Source organism: Ochotona curzoniae, unplaced genomic scaffold (genome assembly GCF_017591425.1).
Source record: "Ochotona curzoniae isolate NIBS_2020 unplaced genomic scaffold, NIBS_Ocur_1.0 scaffold_3223, whole genome shotgun sequence".
In the NCBI taxonomy this organism is placed as follows: domain Eukaryota; kingdom Metazoa; phylum Chordata; class Mammalia; order Lagomorpha; family Ochotonidae; genus Ochotona; species Ochotona curzoniae.
The window spans coordinates 13907600-13921932 of NW_024467108.1; the positions used below are offsets into that span (position 1 = coordinate 13907600).

Sequence of the window (14333 nt, forward strand, 5' to 3'; positions counted from 1 at the left end):
AGAAGACAATGTTCCTAAAGTCTTCATAATGACCACAGAATAAAAAAGCATGACTATACCATTGTGCTAATAATAAACACAAGGAGGCAAAATGGAAGGCTAACAGGGAGACTTCCCACAGTCAACCAGCAACAATAAGCTGAGTGCTTCAAACAGGGACTGTACTCCAAGTTTAGTCTGAAGACAGAGCAACAGGATGTTCTAATGCATTGGAAAAGAAGTTAAAAAGAAAGAGAATGGTCAAGGATGTGCACAAGGTCTCCACCTTCAAAGTGTGCCTAACAGACAGACAGAGGCAATGCTTGCAAAAAAAAACAGGAACGGGAAAAACAATTAGGAGGTTCATCACTAAGGTAGACATTTGATAATGAAGGAGTGAACACAGCTGATGGTAATGAGGATGAACAAAAATATTTTACTTATTTGAAAAGTGGAGTTACAGAAAAGGGGTGAGACAATTTTTTATCTCTTGTTTTACTTCCAAAATGGCCACAAGGGCCAGGGTGGGTCCAATTAAAGCCAGGAACCAGGACCTTCTTCCAGGTCTCCCATATGGGATTTTAAAGACTGGGTGAACTAACAGAACAAATGAATGAGTTCTAGATTATCATTTTGTGTCAGTATCCTCAATACCCATCTCCCTTTCCTTTAATGGTGTTTGAATAATTGAGTATCCAGCCAAAGATTCCGTTTCTCAGATTGTTCTTGCAGGAACATCATGACTAGTTTCTGGCCACTGGAGACAGGTAAAAATGATGTTTGCAACTTCCAAATTGTGCCCTTCAGAGGCACTTTCTATTTCTAATGCCTTCTGTATAAAATTGACAGTGTGAGCAAGAATAGCCGTCTTTCACAATAAAAGAGTAAAATGCAGATGGTAATGGCAAAGCAATAAGATCAAGCTGCCTACCAAGACCCAAAAATTTGCTCAGAGATTGTTCTTGAGAAAAACATACTTCTTTCTAGTAAACTTCTATATTCAGAATTTGCTTCTTTATAATTACCCATTTCATTTCTCAGTCTGATACAGATTCTTTCAACAATTCCCAGCACCATGCCCCAACTCCACATGCTTACTAATCTCATGAACCTAGAACAGTATTCAGCAGGCAAGGATTTGATTCCAACCTGCCACTGCTTGTTTGTTCCTAAAATATTGGAACAGTATTTGAGCTTCAAGGCTCTGAGTCACTGCACATGAGGTGAGGATTGTAGGAAATTGCTGCTCATGGGCCTATTGTTAACTTAATAATCCCCTGCCTCTGTTTTAGTCAGGAGATCTGCTTGTACATCAAATCTAAAGCAGAGGACTGTGGGAGATATATGTTACCTGCCTTCGTGGCAGAAAACAGCACTACCAACACATCTCTTGCTTTTTTAAGATTTGTTTCATTTACTTAAGGCAGAGTTACAGGAGAGAAGGAGAGAGGAGAGAGAGAGAATGAATGAATCTTCTGTCTGTTGGTTCATTTCCCAAATGGCCAAAATAGTCAGGGTTGAGGCAGTCCAAAGCCAGAAGCTTCTCTCACATCTCCCATACGTTCAGAGGCCCTATGTCTTGAGTCATCAAATGCTGCTTTCCCAGAGCTGTATTGGAAGTGGAGCTGTGAGGACATGAACCGGCACCCAAATGGGATGCCAGCATTGCAGACAGTGGCTTAATTCACTATGCCACAGTGCTGGTCCCATCAACATACTTCTGATGCTCCATGAAACCTAGTCATAATGTCCTGGTTGAGTTTTCAGCCAAATCTGTGTGGCCAACTCCTTCTTACCAACAGGAAGCAAGGGTGACATCAAATAACACAAATGTTATTCAAAGGCAAATCTTAGCTGATGCGGTGGCATTCTAATAAATCACAGAAGGGCTTTGGCTGAAACCTTCATGGTTTCAAATGTTCAGTCAATGTTGTAGCAGTGACTACCGACTACCCCACTTCTATAGGGCCGCTGAGCGGAACACGTGCAGTCTGTGTGGAAAATCATCACCCGTACTGCCTTGCAGTGTCTGAGGGTCCACTGCATGAAAAGTACAGTGATTGCATTGTGACTGGCCCACAGTCACAGTGATTTGATTGAAAGTTTCTTATAAATAATTTCCCTGAATAGCAAGCTGAAGAAATTTTTAAAAATGCAGATAGGAAATTAAAAGATTAGAGGAATTTTATGGCAAAAATCACCACTGGTATGTGTATTAAAGGGAGAGATTGATGCAGTCTGGAAAAAAATATGATAGGTATCTTCACTGAAATCCCTAATGATCTGGGCCAAGTAGGTGTATTTCCTCCAAAATGGGTCAAATATAAGTACTTACCTAGGCAATGAGAGCAATTGGCCTGAAGTCATGATGCTAAATTAATACAGTGAAGAGGAAAGAGGCCCTAACATGACTGAGACCTTGTAAAGAGTAAATGTTCATGAAGCATCTCATGTCAAACAGATTGTCATGTAGTGAAGAGCATCTGTCCTTACCATGTTCCAGGTCCTGTGTGGGAGACAAACTAATCATGCCATGCTGCTAGCATGTTCATTGCTAGGAGGAAAAACTGATGACAGATCCACTGAGATAGTTTTACATTCTATACCTTGTGAAACTCCTTCTGAACAACTCAGCACTAGATTTTCTGTTAGGGCCTTTCCCACCCCAATTCTGGGACATGTGGTCACCAGTAGTCAAAACATTGTAAAGTGATTTCATACGGGCTATTTCTTACAGTCCTCACAGAAGAGAACTAATGTGAGCAGAGCAGTTTCTGAGATTCATCAGAGATCACACAACCAGGCCTGACAGAGCTGAGCCCAAGACCTAGTCCAGGCACTAGGTTTGCCTTGCCTGGTAGCTTTTCTCCTGGCCTCCCTTGGGCCTCCAGCTCTACTAAATAACCTTGCGTGATCTGTCAGACATAGGAAGCAGATACTACTGGGCCCATTCTAAGGATTCAATGCTGGTTGCTAGACTCTTCAGGAACTTTCTTGTCACCAGTATATTTGGCAGTCACATATGCTCAAAACTCAGTCCCTGAGCCAGAAGAGTTGAATTTCTAGCAGAAAACAGTCCACCCACAGGCCTACCCTAACTGCAACCCTGAAGATCCTACAAATCTCTCCTTCACTTTTGTTTCCTCCACAGAATCCTTTCATCTGGCCAACGGCAAGTATCAAATCTCAGACCTTCCCTGGACAGTATACTGAGCACAGAAAGTCAGCAGGATAGGCTAAGAGGGCAGTCCACTGGGAGGAAGGGTGGCATGTGCAGAGGTTCCTAGGCTGCTCCCTTCTCAGCCTCCCTCTTTCCTCAGTGGTCAGTCAACGGCAAACAGCATCACCTTAGATGATCACCCGACCCCACACAGGCATCCACTGGCTACAGGGATATACAGACAAGGTGTAACATCATGAAAAGATCAGGTCTCCTAGACTTATGGATAGATTCCCATTTATATTACTTGGGAATAAAAGATTGACATTATGGATGGGAGTAGGGTCAAGTATGCTTCCTGAGTTCTAAAATCTAGAATTAACAAATTGCATTTGAGTTTTTTTATTTTCTTATCTATTCACAGTGAAACAGGTGCCATTTAGTGATATGCTGGCAGTTCCAAGGCAGTTATTGCCAACATGAGTGAAGCATACTGTGGGAATGTATTTGTTTTGCTCCCCAGCTTCCATCTCTCCTACCTCTAATAACAATATCTGCATTTCAGTAAGGAATTCATGTTCCCTTTATTCTAAGCTGGTTAGTGGAGGCAGCCCCACCTTAATCTCTATTTTTAACTCCAAGGTAGGATACAACTGACTTAAGTTAATGGTAATTAGTTTGGGAATGGGAAGACAATCCAATCATAGTTAATAAGGCAGAAAATTCACTTTCTGAAGCTTTAAGAAAATTGTCCTTTTGGGCCTGGTGCAGTGGGCTTGGTGGCTAAATCCTTACCTTGTAAGTGCCAGAATCTCATATGTACACCAGCTTGTGTCCCAGCAGCTCTGCTACCCACCCAGCTATCTGTTTGTGGCTTGGGTAAGCAATGGAAGATGGCCCAAAGCCTTGGGACCTTGCACACATGTAGAAACCTGTAGAAGTTCCTGGCTGCTGCTCCAGTTCCATTATGGCTCAGCTCCAGCCATTGTGGCCTCTTGTGGAGTGAACCAGCAGACAGAAAATCTTTCTCTCTGTAATTATGATATGTCTTTTCAATAAAAATAGGTGAATCTTAAAAAAAAAAAAAAGGAAGAAAGTTGCCCTTTCTCTTCCGCAGAAGTTGCTAGAAGAGTCTCTCTCTCCTCGCTAGATGGGGTGGTGTAAGGACAGGCAGTTGTAGCAGTACTGGGTTGAAGCTGACATTGCAGACAAAAGTGAGAGCCAGAGACACCATATCCTGACGAATGTCAGCTGGACTTCTGGGTCAAACCTTGTTGCAAGCCGTCCTCTAAATATTTTGTGGTTTGACCTCAAATTACAGCCTCTCAAATGCAATTACTTGAAAGAGAAAGGACAATTAATGCATCTAAATGCATCTCTTTTTATCACTTACTACAAAGTAAGTCAAAGTGGTGTAAATATGTGAAAAACTTAGAAGATTAGTAATAGACATAGAAATTAAAGTCTTTGGGGCAGGGAGAGCAGATAGTAAATGTGAAAGGTAAAGGACAAGAAACGTGTTCTTTGGCTGCTTATAATTATTTCTCTAGTAAATAATAACATTACTTAGCCTTATACAACTGTTCCCACTTTTCAAAACTAGCTTTTGCACACTTGAGTTTCACAATCCTGAAACAAAGCAATTAATAACATTTTTTATTTGGCAGCAAGACTTTATATTTATCCAGTAGTTTATATAGTGGAAAATAGGGTTTCAAATTTGAGGATTCCCTTGATTGTTACAATAACCAAATGAAGTAGGCATGTTGAGTTTACCCTAAGCATCCATTTTAGATGGGAGGAAATTGAGCCTCCAGCAAGTGACAGGAGATGCTCATGTTAATTTGAGGAGGCAGGAGGCAGGCAGATCTCAAATCTGAGGCTCTTATTTCTACTCCTTACCCAATCCCCTAATTAAAAGATACTAACCATGTTCCCAGGGCAACTGTGCGTGTTGTTATGAAATTACCCAGCACTAGCAGTGGACCAAGCAGGAACTGAGCATTGGCGATCTGGATTCTAGAGACAGAGCCAGCACTATCCAGTTGGTGACCTTGGGCAAGTCCCTTTCATGTTTTTAAAATTAGTTTCTTTATTTTCAGTGAAAGGGGATGCTTCAACAGGATTCCCAAAGCCTCATCATACTCTGCAAATTCTGTCATTCTTGGTCTTCCTGTACCCAATGTTAATCTTTTTTTTCAGAATAATAATCAAAACCTTATGTGACATTTATTTCATAGGTTGCGAGGTACTGTGCTAAAATCTCCACCTCCACATTCTTTGCACACCTCACAGCATTGCTGAACAATTCCACCTCTTTGACAGATAGGAAAACTTAGACTCAGAAGGGAGGATGTAGTTAAATGAACTACCCCAAATTGAAAAGAGAAGTAACATCAAAGGAAGATCAGACTGACCACCCTGACCTTAACCTGGTCTATATTGTTACTGCAGAAGAAACAAGGCTCCCTGCATTACAAGAACCAGGATGGGGTTGGGGGAGGGGGCAGGGGGAAGGGAGGGGAAAGAAAGTCAAAGCAAATTACACCAAGCTCCTGCAAGGCCAAGCAGAAAATTGCTAGATCAGCTCCCGGTGAAACCTTCCCAAGCTCTGGGGGCGGGGCGCCTGTCCCCGCCAGCCATCAGATCCCACTGGCTCATTCTACCTTCCAGGGCCCGTTACCTTGTTGAGATGCGGGTTCCTGGTGACGTCGTATCCTCGCTTTTTCAGGGGCACAGGGCGCGCTAGACCAGACCTGGAATAGCAGGTTCGCGCGGGCACACAGGGTGCCCAGCGCGCGAGGGAGCCACAGGCCTGGCCGGGGCGGAGAGCCAGCAGCGAACTTGTTCCCAGTGCTGCGCCCATGGTCCTTGAGCAGACCTGGCACCAGGGAGAGACCAAGGTCAGGGGCGCCTGCTAGCCAGCCAGGACCGAGGCGCGGTAGGGCACTGGGCCTGAGCCCTGGACGGGTCCTCCGAGAGAGAGTAGAGGAGCCCCCAAGGATTAACGGCTCCAGTCCCCGCTGCCTCTCCACCACCCCTCCTCAGATCAAGGCCACTAGCTCAGTTCTTGCTGCAGGTGCCACGTCTCCCTCGCCAAATGCCGGGCAAAGAGAAAGCAAGCCGGGAAAGCCGTTCTGTGCGGGTGACAGCCCGCGCCACCCCTCCCCCATCCAGGAGACGAGACTGCGCAGCGCAAATCCCGCCCGGCGATTTCCCTGGGTCGCTCCTCTCCCGGCCCACCTGAGCTGGTCCCAAAGCTGATGTCAATGCAAACCCCGCGGGGCAGGCGGGGCGACACGCTGCGGTTCGATGTTTCTCTCCTGCCAATGGCTGGGCGGCTGCAGTGGCCTGGAGCTCCAGGGGCTAGTATGCCCTGAAAGGTTTCCTCGCAGCGCAGTGCGGAATTGCCTTGAGGATTCTGCGAAGCGCCTCACCTCTGCCTGCACCTGCCCCGCCAGTGACAAGATGAGGCTCAGAAGGATGCCCTGAGACTCCACACCTCGACCGGAATGAAAGTACGGAGGATGGTCGGCGGTCTGGGACCCTGCTCTGCTTCGTGCAGTGCAACACAACAGCCGTGAGTCACATGCAGCTGTGTGTGCTTAAATAAAATCAATTAACGTAGAAAAACTTTAAAAATCCAATTCCTAAATCACACCGGCCATGTGACTCGTGTTCGAGAGCCACCTGTTCCCAGACACAAAGCACTTCCATATTTCCCTGGAGGTCCAGTGGACGTCAGTGCTCCCAGGGATCCACTGAATCTGCCGCGGATTATTGGGGCCATTCTGGTATCTCTCACCATGAACTTAATATGCTTTGCCCTCAGAGTAGGCAAGATGAGTTTCGAAGCAAGCATTTTATTTGTTTGGGGGGCTTCTGGCGCCTAATTACTTCTGCAAGTTCATGGCTCTCTCCTGGGCTCTGGCCTCCTTTGCTCCTCCCTGTTTCTCTACCCCACACAGATCCCTTAGAGCTCTTGAGCTTGCCATAACCGCTGTTTCTCTGAGCATTCATACTTGAGCCTCTCAAACGACTGTTTCACCCCCATCTCTCATTGCTCCACGAATCCCTCAACTGTAACGACTTGCCTTTGTCCCATCCAGGGTTAAAACTCCACTAGGGAATACAGAGTGCAGTAAGTTTGCCTCCACAGAACTTGACACAGGTGGTAATAGCTTGTTCTTCTGATTGGTTGTCTCCTGACTCCCACGTAGAAAGCAGACTTCACAACAAGAGGCTCTGCATGGAACTCCTCATTGCATAACATGCTGCCTGCTCACAGCTGCACAATAAACAGCTGTGAGGCTGATGAAGGGCAGTGGCAGCCACTCTCAGTGACTGCCAAACAGGTGGCATGCCCTTCTACCGACTTCCCTTCAGAGGTCTTTATGAACATACACTACAACGGGTTCAAGGATGCTCCTGCCTTGAGTTTAGGTGTCCTGAAGCTTAGCTATCACCTTCCCACTGAGCCTCCTCCCTCTCTCTGGGCTGCACTCTGTAAAATGAATGCCAAGCAGTGTTTTTTGAAATGAAATTGGAATTACCTAATAAGGGGCCAGATGTGGGAGAGAGAAAAAATGCGGATATCGAGGTCCCACCAATGGAGATTTTCATTTAGTAGAGTTTATAATCCTGAAGTCAGGTTTACTCTTGAACTCTCCATTTATTTTTTATAAGCCTGCAAATGACCTTTTTGTTTCCCCTAAGCCAGTGTGGGTCAGATTTGTGATTATCTGCAAACAAGAACAACTAAGTCACTACAACACTTTTTTATATTTGCATATCTTCCACAACTCTACGAGCAGCTTGAAAACAGAGTGTGTGTGTGTGTGTGTGTGTGTGTGTGTGTGTGTGTGTGTGTTCATATTTGGAACCTGGTACCTAGTAAATTATCTAAAATGGTTTGTTGAATGAGTCTGCCATTGCTTAGTACAATGACTTTTTGTTCACCTGCAGGAAATTTTAAATTGTAATCTCAGTTACCTGTAACTCAGCTAGAAACGAGGACGTAAACACAGGTCTAAAAATATATATATTTAATTTTTACAGCATCAGTTCGCTGAAATTTGTGCAATTTATATTTAAGTCTCTTTCATGTACTCACCTGTGGTCTGTATTCCCTTAATCCAAGCATTATTCTCACAATATTGTTTCATGTGTTTGTGTTTTGGCCACAATAAAGGGAATATGGGAAGGGCGGGTGAACCGGGTGCAGCAGCAGGAGCAGTAAATGAAGCTTCTTGGTCCCAGAGTTGCCCAGGGACCCAAGTTCCTCTTCTTCTGCTGTTCTTCTCTTACCCAGTCACTGATGTTCTCTGTACAGAAGCACAGGCACCACAGTGGCATCCTAGCCTGCAGGAAAGGGCCATGAAGGAATAACAAGCAAGCAATTCCTTTTAACAAAGTGATGTAGAAGTTGTACACATTACTTCTACCTCAGTCGTTTAGGTGAAAACTGTCACACAGGCATGTCAAACCATAGGGGCTGGTAAACAGTGTTTCCAATAAGAAAGACATATACTTGCTCTACCAGATCTCACCAGGGGAGCCTGTTACTAAAGGGTTGAGGGAGATTGCTTCCTGAAGACCAGTAACTGGAAGCCTAGATTATATAATACTCACCTTTATATGAAAATACTCTGCATACAGTGAATCTTCAAAAACTTTTAGCAATTATTATTATTATTGACATCTGTGGCATCCATCTCTAGTTTTATGGCAATTTCCTTGTTTTTAAAGCTGGACATAGGATTTCAGAGACCAGATTTAGAATGACAGAAACTTCCAAAATTCCTTCCAACTTCACACAGCTCTGACTTCCTTAGCTAGCAAGCCTTGGAGTCTGGCCAGCACTAGATAAACTAGTGAGTCTGTAATTTGTCTTGGCCCCTTTCCCTGCACATCCCACTTACGATTTTTGCCATCATTATAGTATTGTTTCCTGGAGTGACAGGAAGGGATTCCATCCTATGCTGTCTTGAACATAGGCTCCTTATTCTCATTGCACTTAACACATTTTCACTGTAATTATGGAGATTTACACCTCTACCTATGGCTCTAATAAGGTTGCAAATTCCTTAAGAACTAAAACCACGACTGACTTTGCAACTCCAGTACCTAGGACAGTGCCTAGCACCAAGAATGGGTTCAGGTTTTCATATGATTGAAATTTGTACATAACTTCCCAAGGAGAGGACCTAAAGGTAACCAAGTATTTTATGATTTTGGAAGGCTTCATAAGAGTTACAAGTTAGCATTTTAATTCAGTGTGATAACTTGAAACTTAAATTGTCTTCTGAATACATATTTTAGGACCATACAGATGAATTTTTTAAAGGTCAGTTTAAAATTTACTATTTTCCAGCTAATTCAATTACTTCACACATTTAGTCATAATTTCTAATATTATATAATCATGATTGCCCCAAGAGAATTCACTAATTCATACTGTTGCAAGTTTTTTTTTTTTTTAGCAACACTTCAACTGTAGATATGTGTTGCATCTTCCAGAGATATCTATTTTACTTTCACAACTGCATTCACACATTACCTCCTGCCCTGTCTTCCCAGCTTCCCCAGCCAGCAGATCATGCTTTTTCCTCTCGGCCACTCCTCAAGTCCTGTTGTGTCTCTCCTATTGCTGTTTTGCACCCTCTTTCTCTGTGATTTACTAATGTGTCTGTCTTTTCAGAGTCTCACAGAGGATCACAGAGGCAAAGCAATAGCTTTGGGTTCAGGTAGTTCAGACTCTGTCAGTGACTAGCTTGTGTGATGTTGAGCAGTCTGTATGACCCTTTTAAGACTTACCATCCTCATGAATAGAACTGAGATCCTAACATGATTTCCCACACTGGTTTTTGGTGGAATTTTTTTTTATTTAAAGTGCCTTTTACTAAAACCTAGAATAGGTGGAGAATAGCAAGGAAAGCTTGGAAACAGGAAATGGGCAGTGGGGATGCACTTATAACTCACTGGGTGGGACACGAAGATTAGTTACTCCTCACTAGGGTATTGAAGATTTCTCTGCACACCCCTCCTAAAACCGTTCACCTAAATTGTTGACATATATCTTTTTACAGTTATAGAGTTAGACTACCCAAAAAACAGCCAGGTTCTGCAAAATCATGCTTCAATGCTATGAACTGCTAAATACTAAAATTAAAATAGACATGAGACAGCTGAATAGTAATCTATAGCCATTTTAAGGTGTATAGAACCCAGCTGTATATAAACTAATAATTGTAACATCAATGTAGAAGTCATAGGATGTGGTTCAGAACTTGCACTCTTTTGTTGCTATTGTTGTTTCTCTCTCTCTTTGAACATGCTGGTTATACAATACCATGCCAACTAATTCCATTACGTTATAAATTGTTACTGATGTAATGTCAGGGCTTACAATTGATTGGGATGATACTCTTTCGGCTATACCTTCAGACCAGAGACTGTCTTCCCATGAAAATGTTGAACTTATCTGCACAATAAGATGCTGGACTCTATGCTTTCTTTGTAGATGCTTGCAAGGAAAAAAATCTCAACTAAATTTGACCTATGGTAATGCAACAAGATGGAAGAATCCACCATGGGGGGGAGCAGGTTTTGGGGAGGGGAGGGGAGAATCCCAGTGCCTATAAAACTGTGTCGCATGATGCAATGTAATAAAAAAAGAAGTGCCTTTTACTGTTTTCGGTTCATTTTCTAAGCAGAGATAGAGAATTGCCATTTGCAGTTTCATTCCCTAGATGGAGAGTCTATGACCTGAAAACTTAATCAAGATATCCCATATGTGGGTGACAAGAATTACTTGAGCTGCTACAGCTGCCCCTGACTCCCGATTCCTAGGGTCGGCACTATCAGGAAGTGGGTTTAGCAGCATTTCTGAGGCAGGCATCATACCCAGGGACTTCAATGTAGGATATAAATGTTTTAACTGTTAAGCCAGATGTCTGTTTCCTGAAGGAAATTTTGAAGGTACTTCCTCCCTGCCACATACTGGTCTAAGCACTTAATAAATACTAACTCTCACAACCTCATAATTCTTATAAAATACTGAATTGGTTAATTCTTTCTCTTAACTCCAGATTCCTATATTCTGATTTATGGCTAGAGCTTGAGTCCTATGAATTCCTTTGGAGGTGGCTTCCTGTTAACTTCTGCCAGTAGGGGACCTAGAGGGAGACTGAAGGCTGGAGAAGGGAAATTTCCTGCTCTTGGTTCCTTTCAGGGACCCTAATAGCTACTCTTGACTCTGCACCAGTCATTTGGTCCCAGCTGCCAACATCCTTTCCCATTCCCAAACACACCAGGATTCCTCAGTCCCTCAGACTAAGTAGTGACTCTCTTGTTCCATGTGTCTAGCTGCTGAGATCCCAACCTTTCACTCTATTCCTTCAGCCTTAGAGATGGGAGCCCTTCCTCCAGTTGCCACCTGTGGCTGTTTCAGCAATCACTTCCTTCTCATTGCACCTTCTAGCAGCAGTGAAACCAGTCCTTCGTATTAAATTTCTTTTCTTGGATGCAACCTGCTTGATTCAATTGTTTCTATTGGCCCAGGTCTAACAGAGTTGGTACAATTATCCCCCACCGCTTTACAGATGAGGAAACAAAGAGTTTGCCTGAATTGGACTATAGCAGAAACCCAGGCTTTGGATGACACAGGGGTCCCAAAGCAATAAGGGCGCACATCTGTGAAGTACTCAGCCAAGCTGGCATGTGCTGAGTCATACATGGAAAGAAGTCTTCTGATCTTCTCCCTCAATATCCCCATTTACTTCAGATACATGAACTTACCCACTTTCCTATAGCCCTTGAAACTTTTTACCCAAATTAACTATGTAAAGATTGTCAAAATAAAATAAAAAATGGGGGGAAGAAAAAGGAAAAAAAAAAGAAGTCTTTTGATCTTCATGTGTCATTTCCATGATCTGTCTTCATTTCATTTCAGCCTCGCATCCTGCGGGACACCTACCACAGGGTTTTGTGAGATCAGTGGCTGCTGGACTGAGCTGGTCTAATCTGACTAGGGAAGGGCAAAGTAGCATAGAAAGAACTTGAGTGAAAAAAGCACATGGGGCTGTGGTAGGGACATGAAAACAATGTCTTATTCCTTTGATGTTGGGTGTTTGGAGCTGTTTCCAGGTTGATTTATTTTTAAAAGTCTTGTTTTAAATTGACATGAAATAGTTATATATAAAACAATGTGATATTTTAATACATATATATTGTGTAACTATCAAATCAGGATAATTATTATGTTTATCTACCTCTCTTTTGTCTGTCTCTGCTACTGTTATGTCTTAGATTCTTGACTTCAGCTTTTGCATTTGTTATGTGAGAATAAACAGTTCCCTGACATTATAAAAATGCCACACACAAAAAAATTGAAAGAACAATTTTGTTAGATAGCAGAAGAACCGTTTTTCTGTAGCACTACATTCTTTTTCTCTATTCTTTTGCTTCACTGCAGTAATTTTATTTGCTTTCTTATTTATTTCAAAGAGAGAGAAAGAGTAACCCTGTCTTCTCACTAAATCCCTAAATTCTCTCAATAGCTATGACTAAGCCAGGCTAAAACGGGAAGCCAGGAACTTTGTCCACCCAACTACTTGAGCCATGAATGCTGCCTCTCAGGATCTGTATTAGTAGGGTTGCACTTGGTGGAGCTGGAGTTGAAGATCAAACTCACACACTTCTATCTGGGATGCCAGGGCCTTAACTAGCACATTAGCAGTTACAACAGTAAGCTAGTTCCACTGTTGTGATTTTAATATCTTTTTAACAAAAAAAAGAACATCTTGAATATTTTGAAACAATGGCCCATCAGACTCAGGAAAATATGCTGAAATCTTAGTTTGTAAACTCATTTGGCCATCTATCTACTCAAGTTGTTGCTGCACCAAGCATATTGCTTCCAGAAAGAATATTGCAATATTCTCGTATTGTGTTTCTCACCAGCCTGTCTGCCTGACTTTTGGTTGGTCCTTCAGCTATGTTCTAACAGGCTTGTCTCCGTTCCTAGCCTGGATACATGTAACCTCTTCTCTTCATGGCTGATCTAAGCAGCTTTATTTTATTTCATACACGCCCCTACTTCTACCCTGCACTAGGGGTTCTAAGAAGGAAGTCTTGTCCTTGATGGCAATGACCAGGAGGGAACCAATAGTCAGTATTTTTGTGTACCTTTTCAGCCTCCGGATTTCCTGGAGGTTATTTTAAAAATCTATTCTCTACTCCCCCTGAAACATTATAGTCAGGTACTCCATCCCGACAACCACTGCATCATTCTTCCATTATGCTCTGGGCCTCCCAGCCTCCTCTCTTTTTTAGGCAGAGTTGGACAAAAAGGCAACTGTTGGGAAAAGGAAAAACAGGAAAGCAAAAACCCAAGGCAGGAGCTGCTGAGCTAAGCAACTGACAAAGGGGAACAAATTCGTGCCCTAAGCGTTCGTTTGGAGGTCAGGGTGGAGCCCAGTAGGATAAGGAGATGATGCATTGTCCACTGTGGGATTTGACCATCTGGCCCATTCAGCATCCCGTGAATCAGTTGACCCCAGCGTCCGGCCGCTTCATGGGCTCCTTCCCATGCTCTGGACTTGTTAAACTGTAATGAGCATATCCTCCAGTTTCCGAATTGACATTGTATCAGTCTTGATACACTTGCATACCAGGGAAAACAGTTCTTCCCACTGATGGTTTCAGTTCTTATTTCTGAGTGGGACAATAAATCATTGGCCATCAGGAGGAATCTAAGCTTGAGTTATCTTTAAGTGGTTTTTAAAGCAGGTCTTTTATGTGTATAATTGGTGAGAAAAGGGCAGGCTATGCCTAGTGAACCTAGATTCTCTTCAGCTTTTTCAATACTTCAGTGGTTTTTTGTTTTCCCTTCTCACAAGATTTAACCACTCCACCCCCTCCTCTCAGCCGCTATTCTGCCTCAAATCCCTTTGCCTGATTCAGGAGCCTTCCTGCAAAGCGAAGTAATTTGTTTCCTTTGTCCTTCCACAGGCATGTGTGGTTTATTATTGTAGTAGATGTTATCTGTGTCATCAGGCAGCCTTAGAAACAAGCACTCACTGAGCTGTGAATCTGAAAGTGGGTTCTCACCCCAAAGCCAAAATTTCTCCCTCCAGGTCGTACCCATTGTCCACCACAGGCACCTCAGTGTCAGGAATTATCCATCCCTCAA

General features: G+C 43.1%; 1 protein-coding gene across 1 annotated transcript in view; it reads right to left on the reverse strand.

Moving 5' to 3' along the window:
- Positions 1-6022, reverse strand: part of ME3 (malic enzyme 3) — a 163747-nt gene extending 157725 nt beyond the window's left edge. The window contains exon 1 of the mRNA XM_040964089.1: positions 5823-6022. Within this exon, the coding sequence (XP_040820023.1) occupies positions 5823-6005 (183 nt within the window). The 5' untranslated portion in view covers positions 6006-6022. The remainder of the gene's footprint in view (positions 1-5822) is intronic.
- Between the last annotated feature and the right edge of the window lie 8311 nt (positions 6023-14333).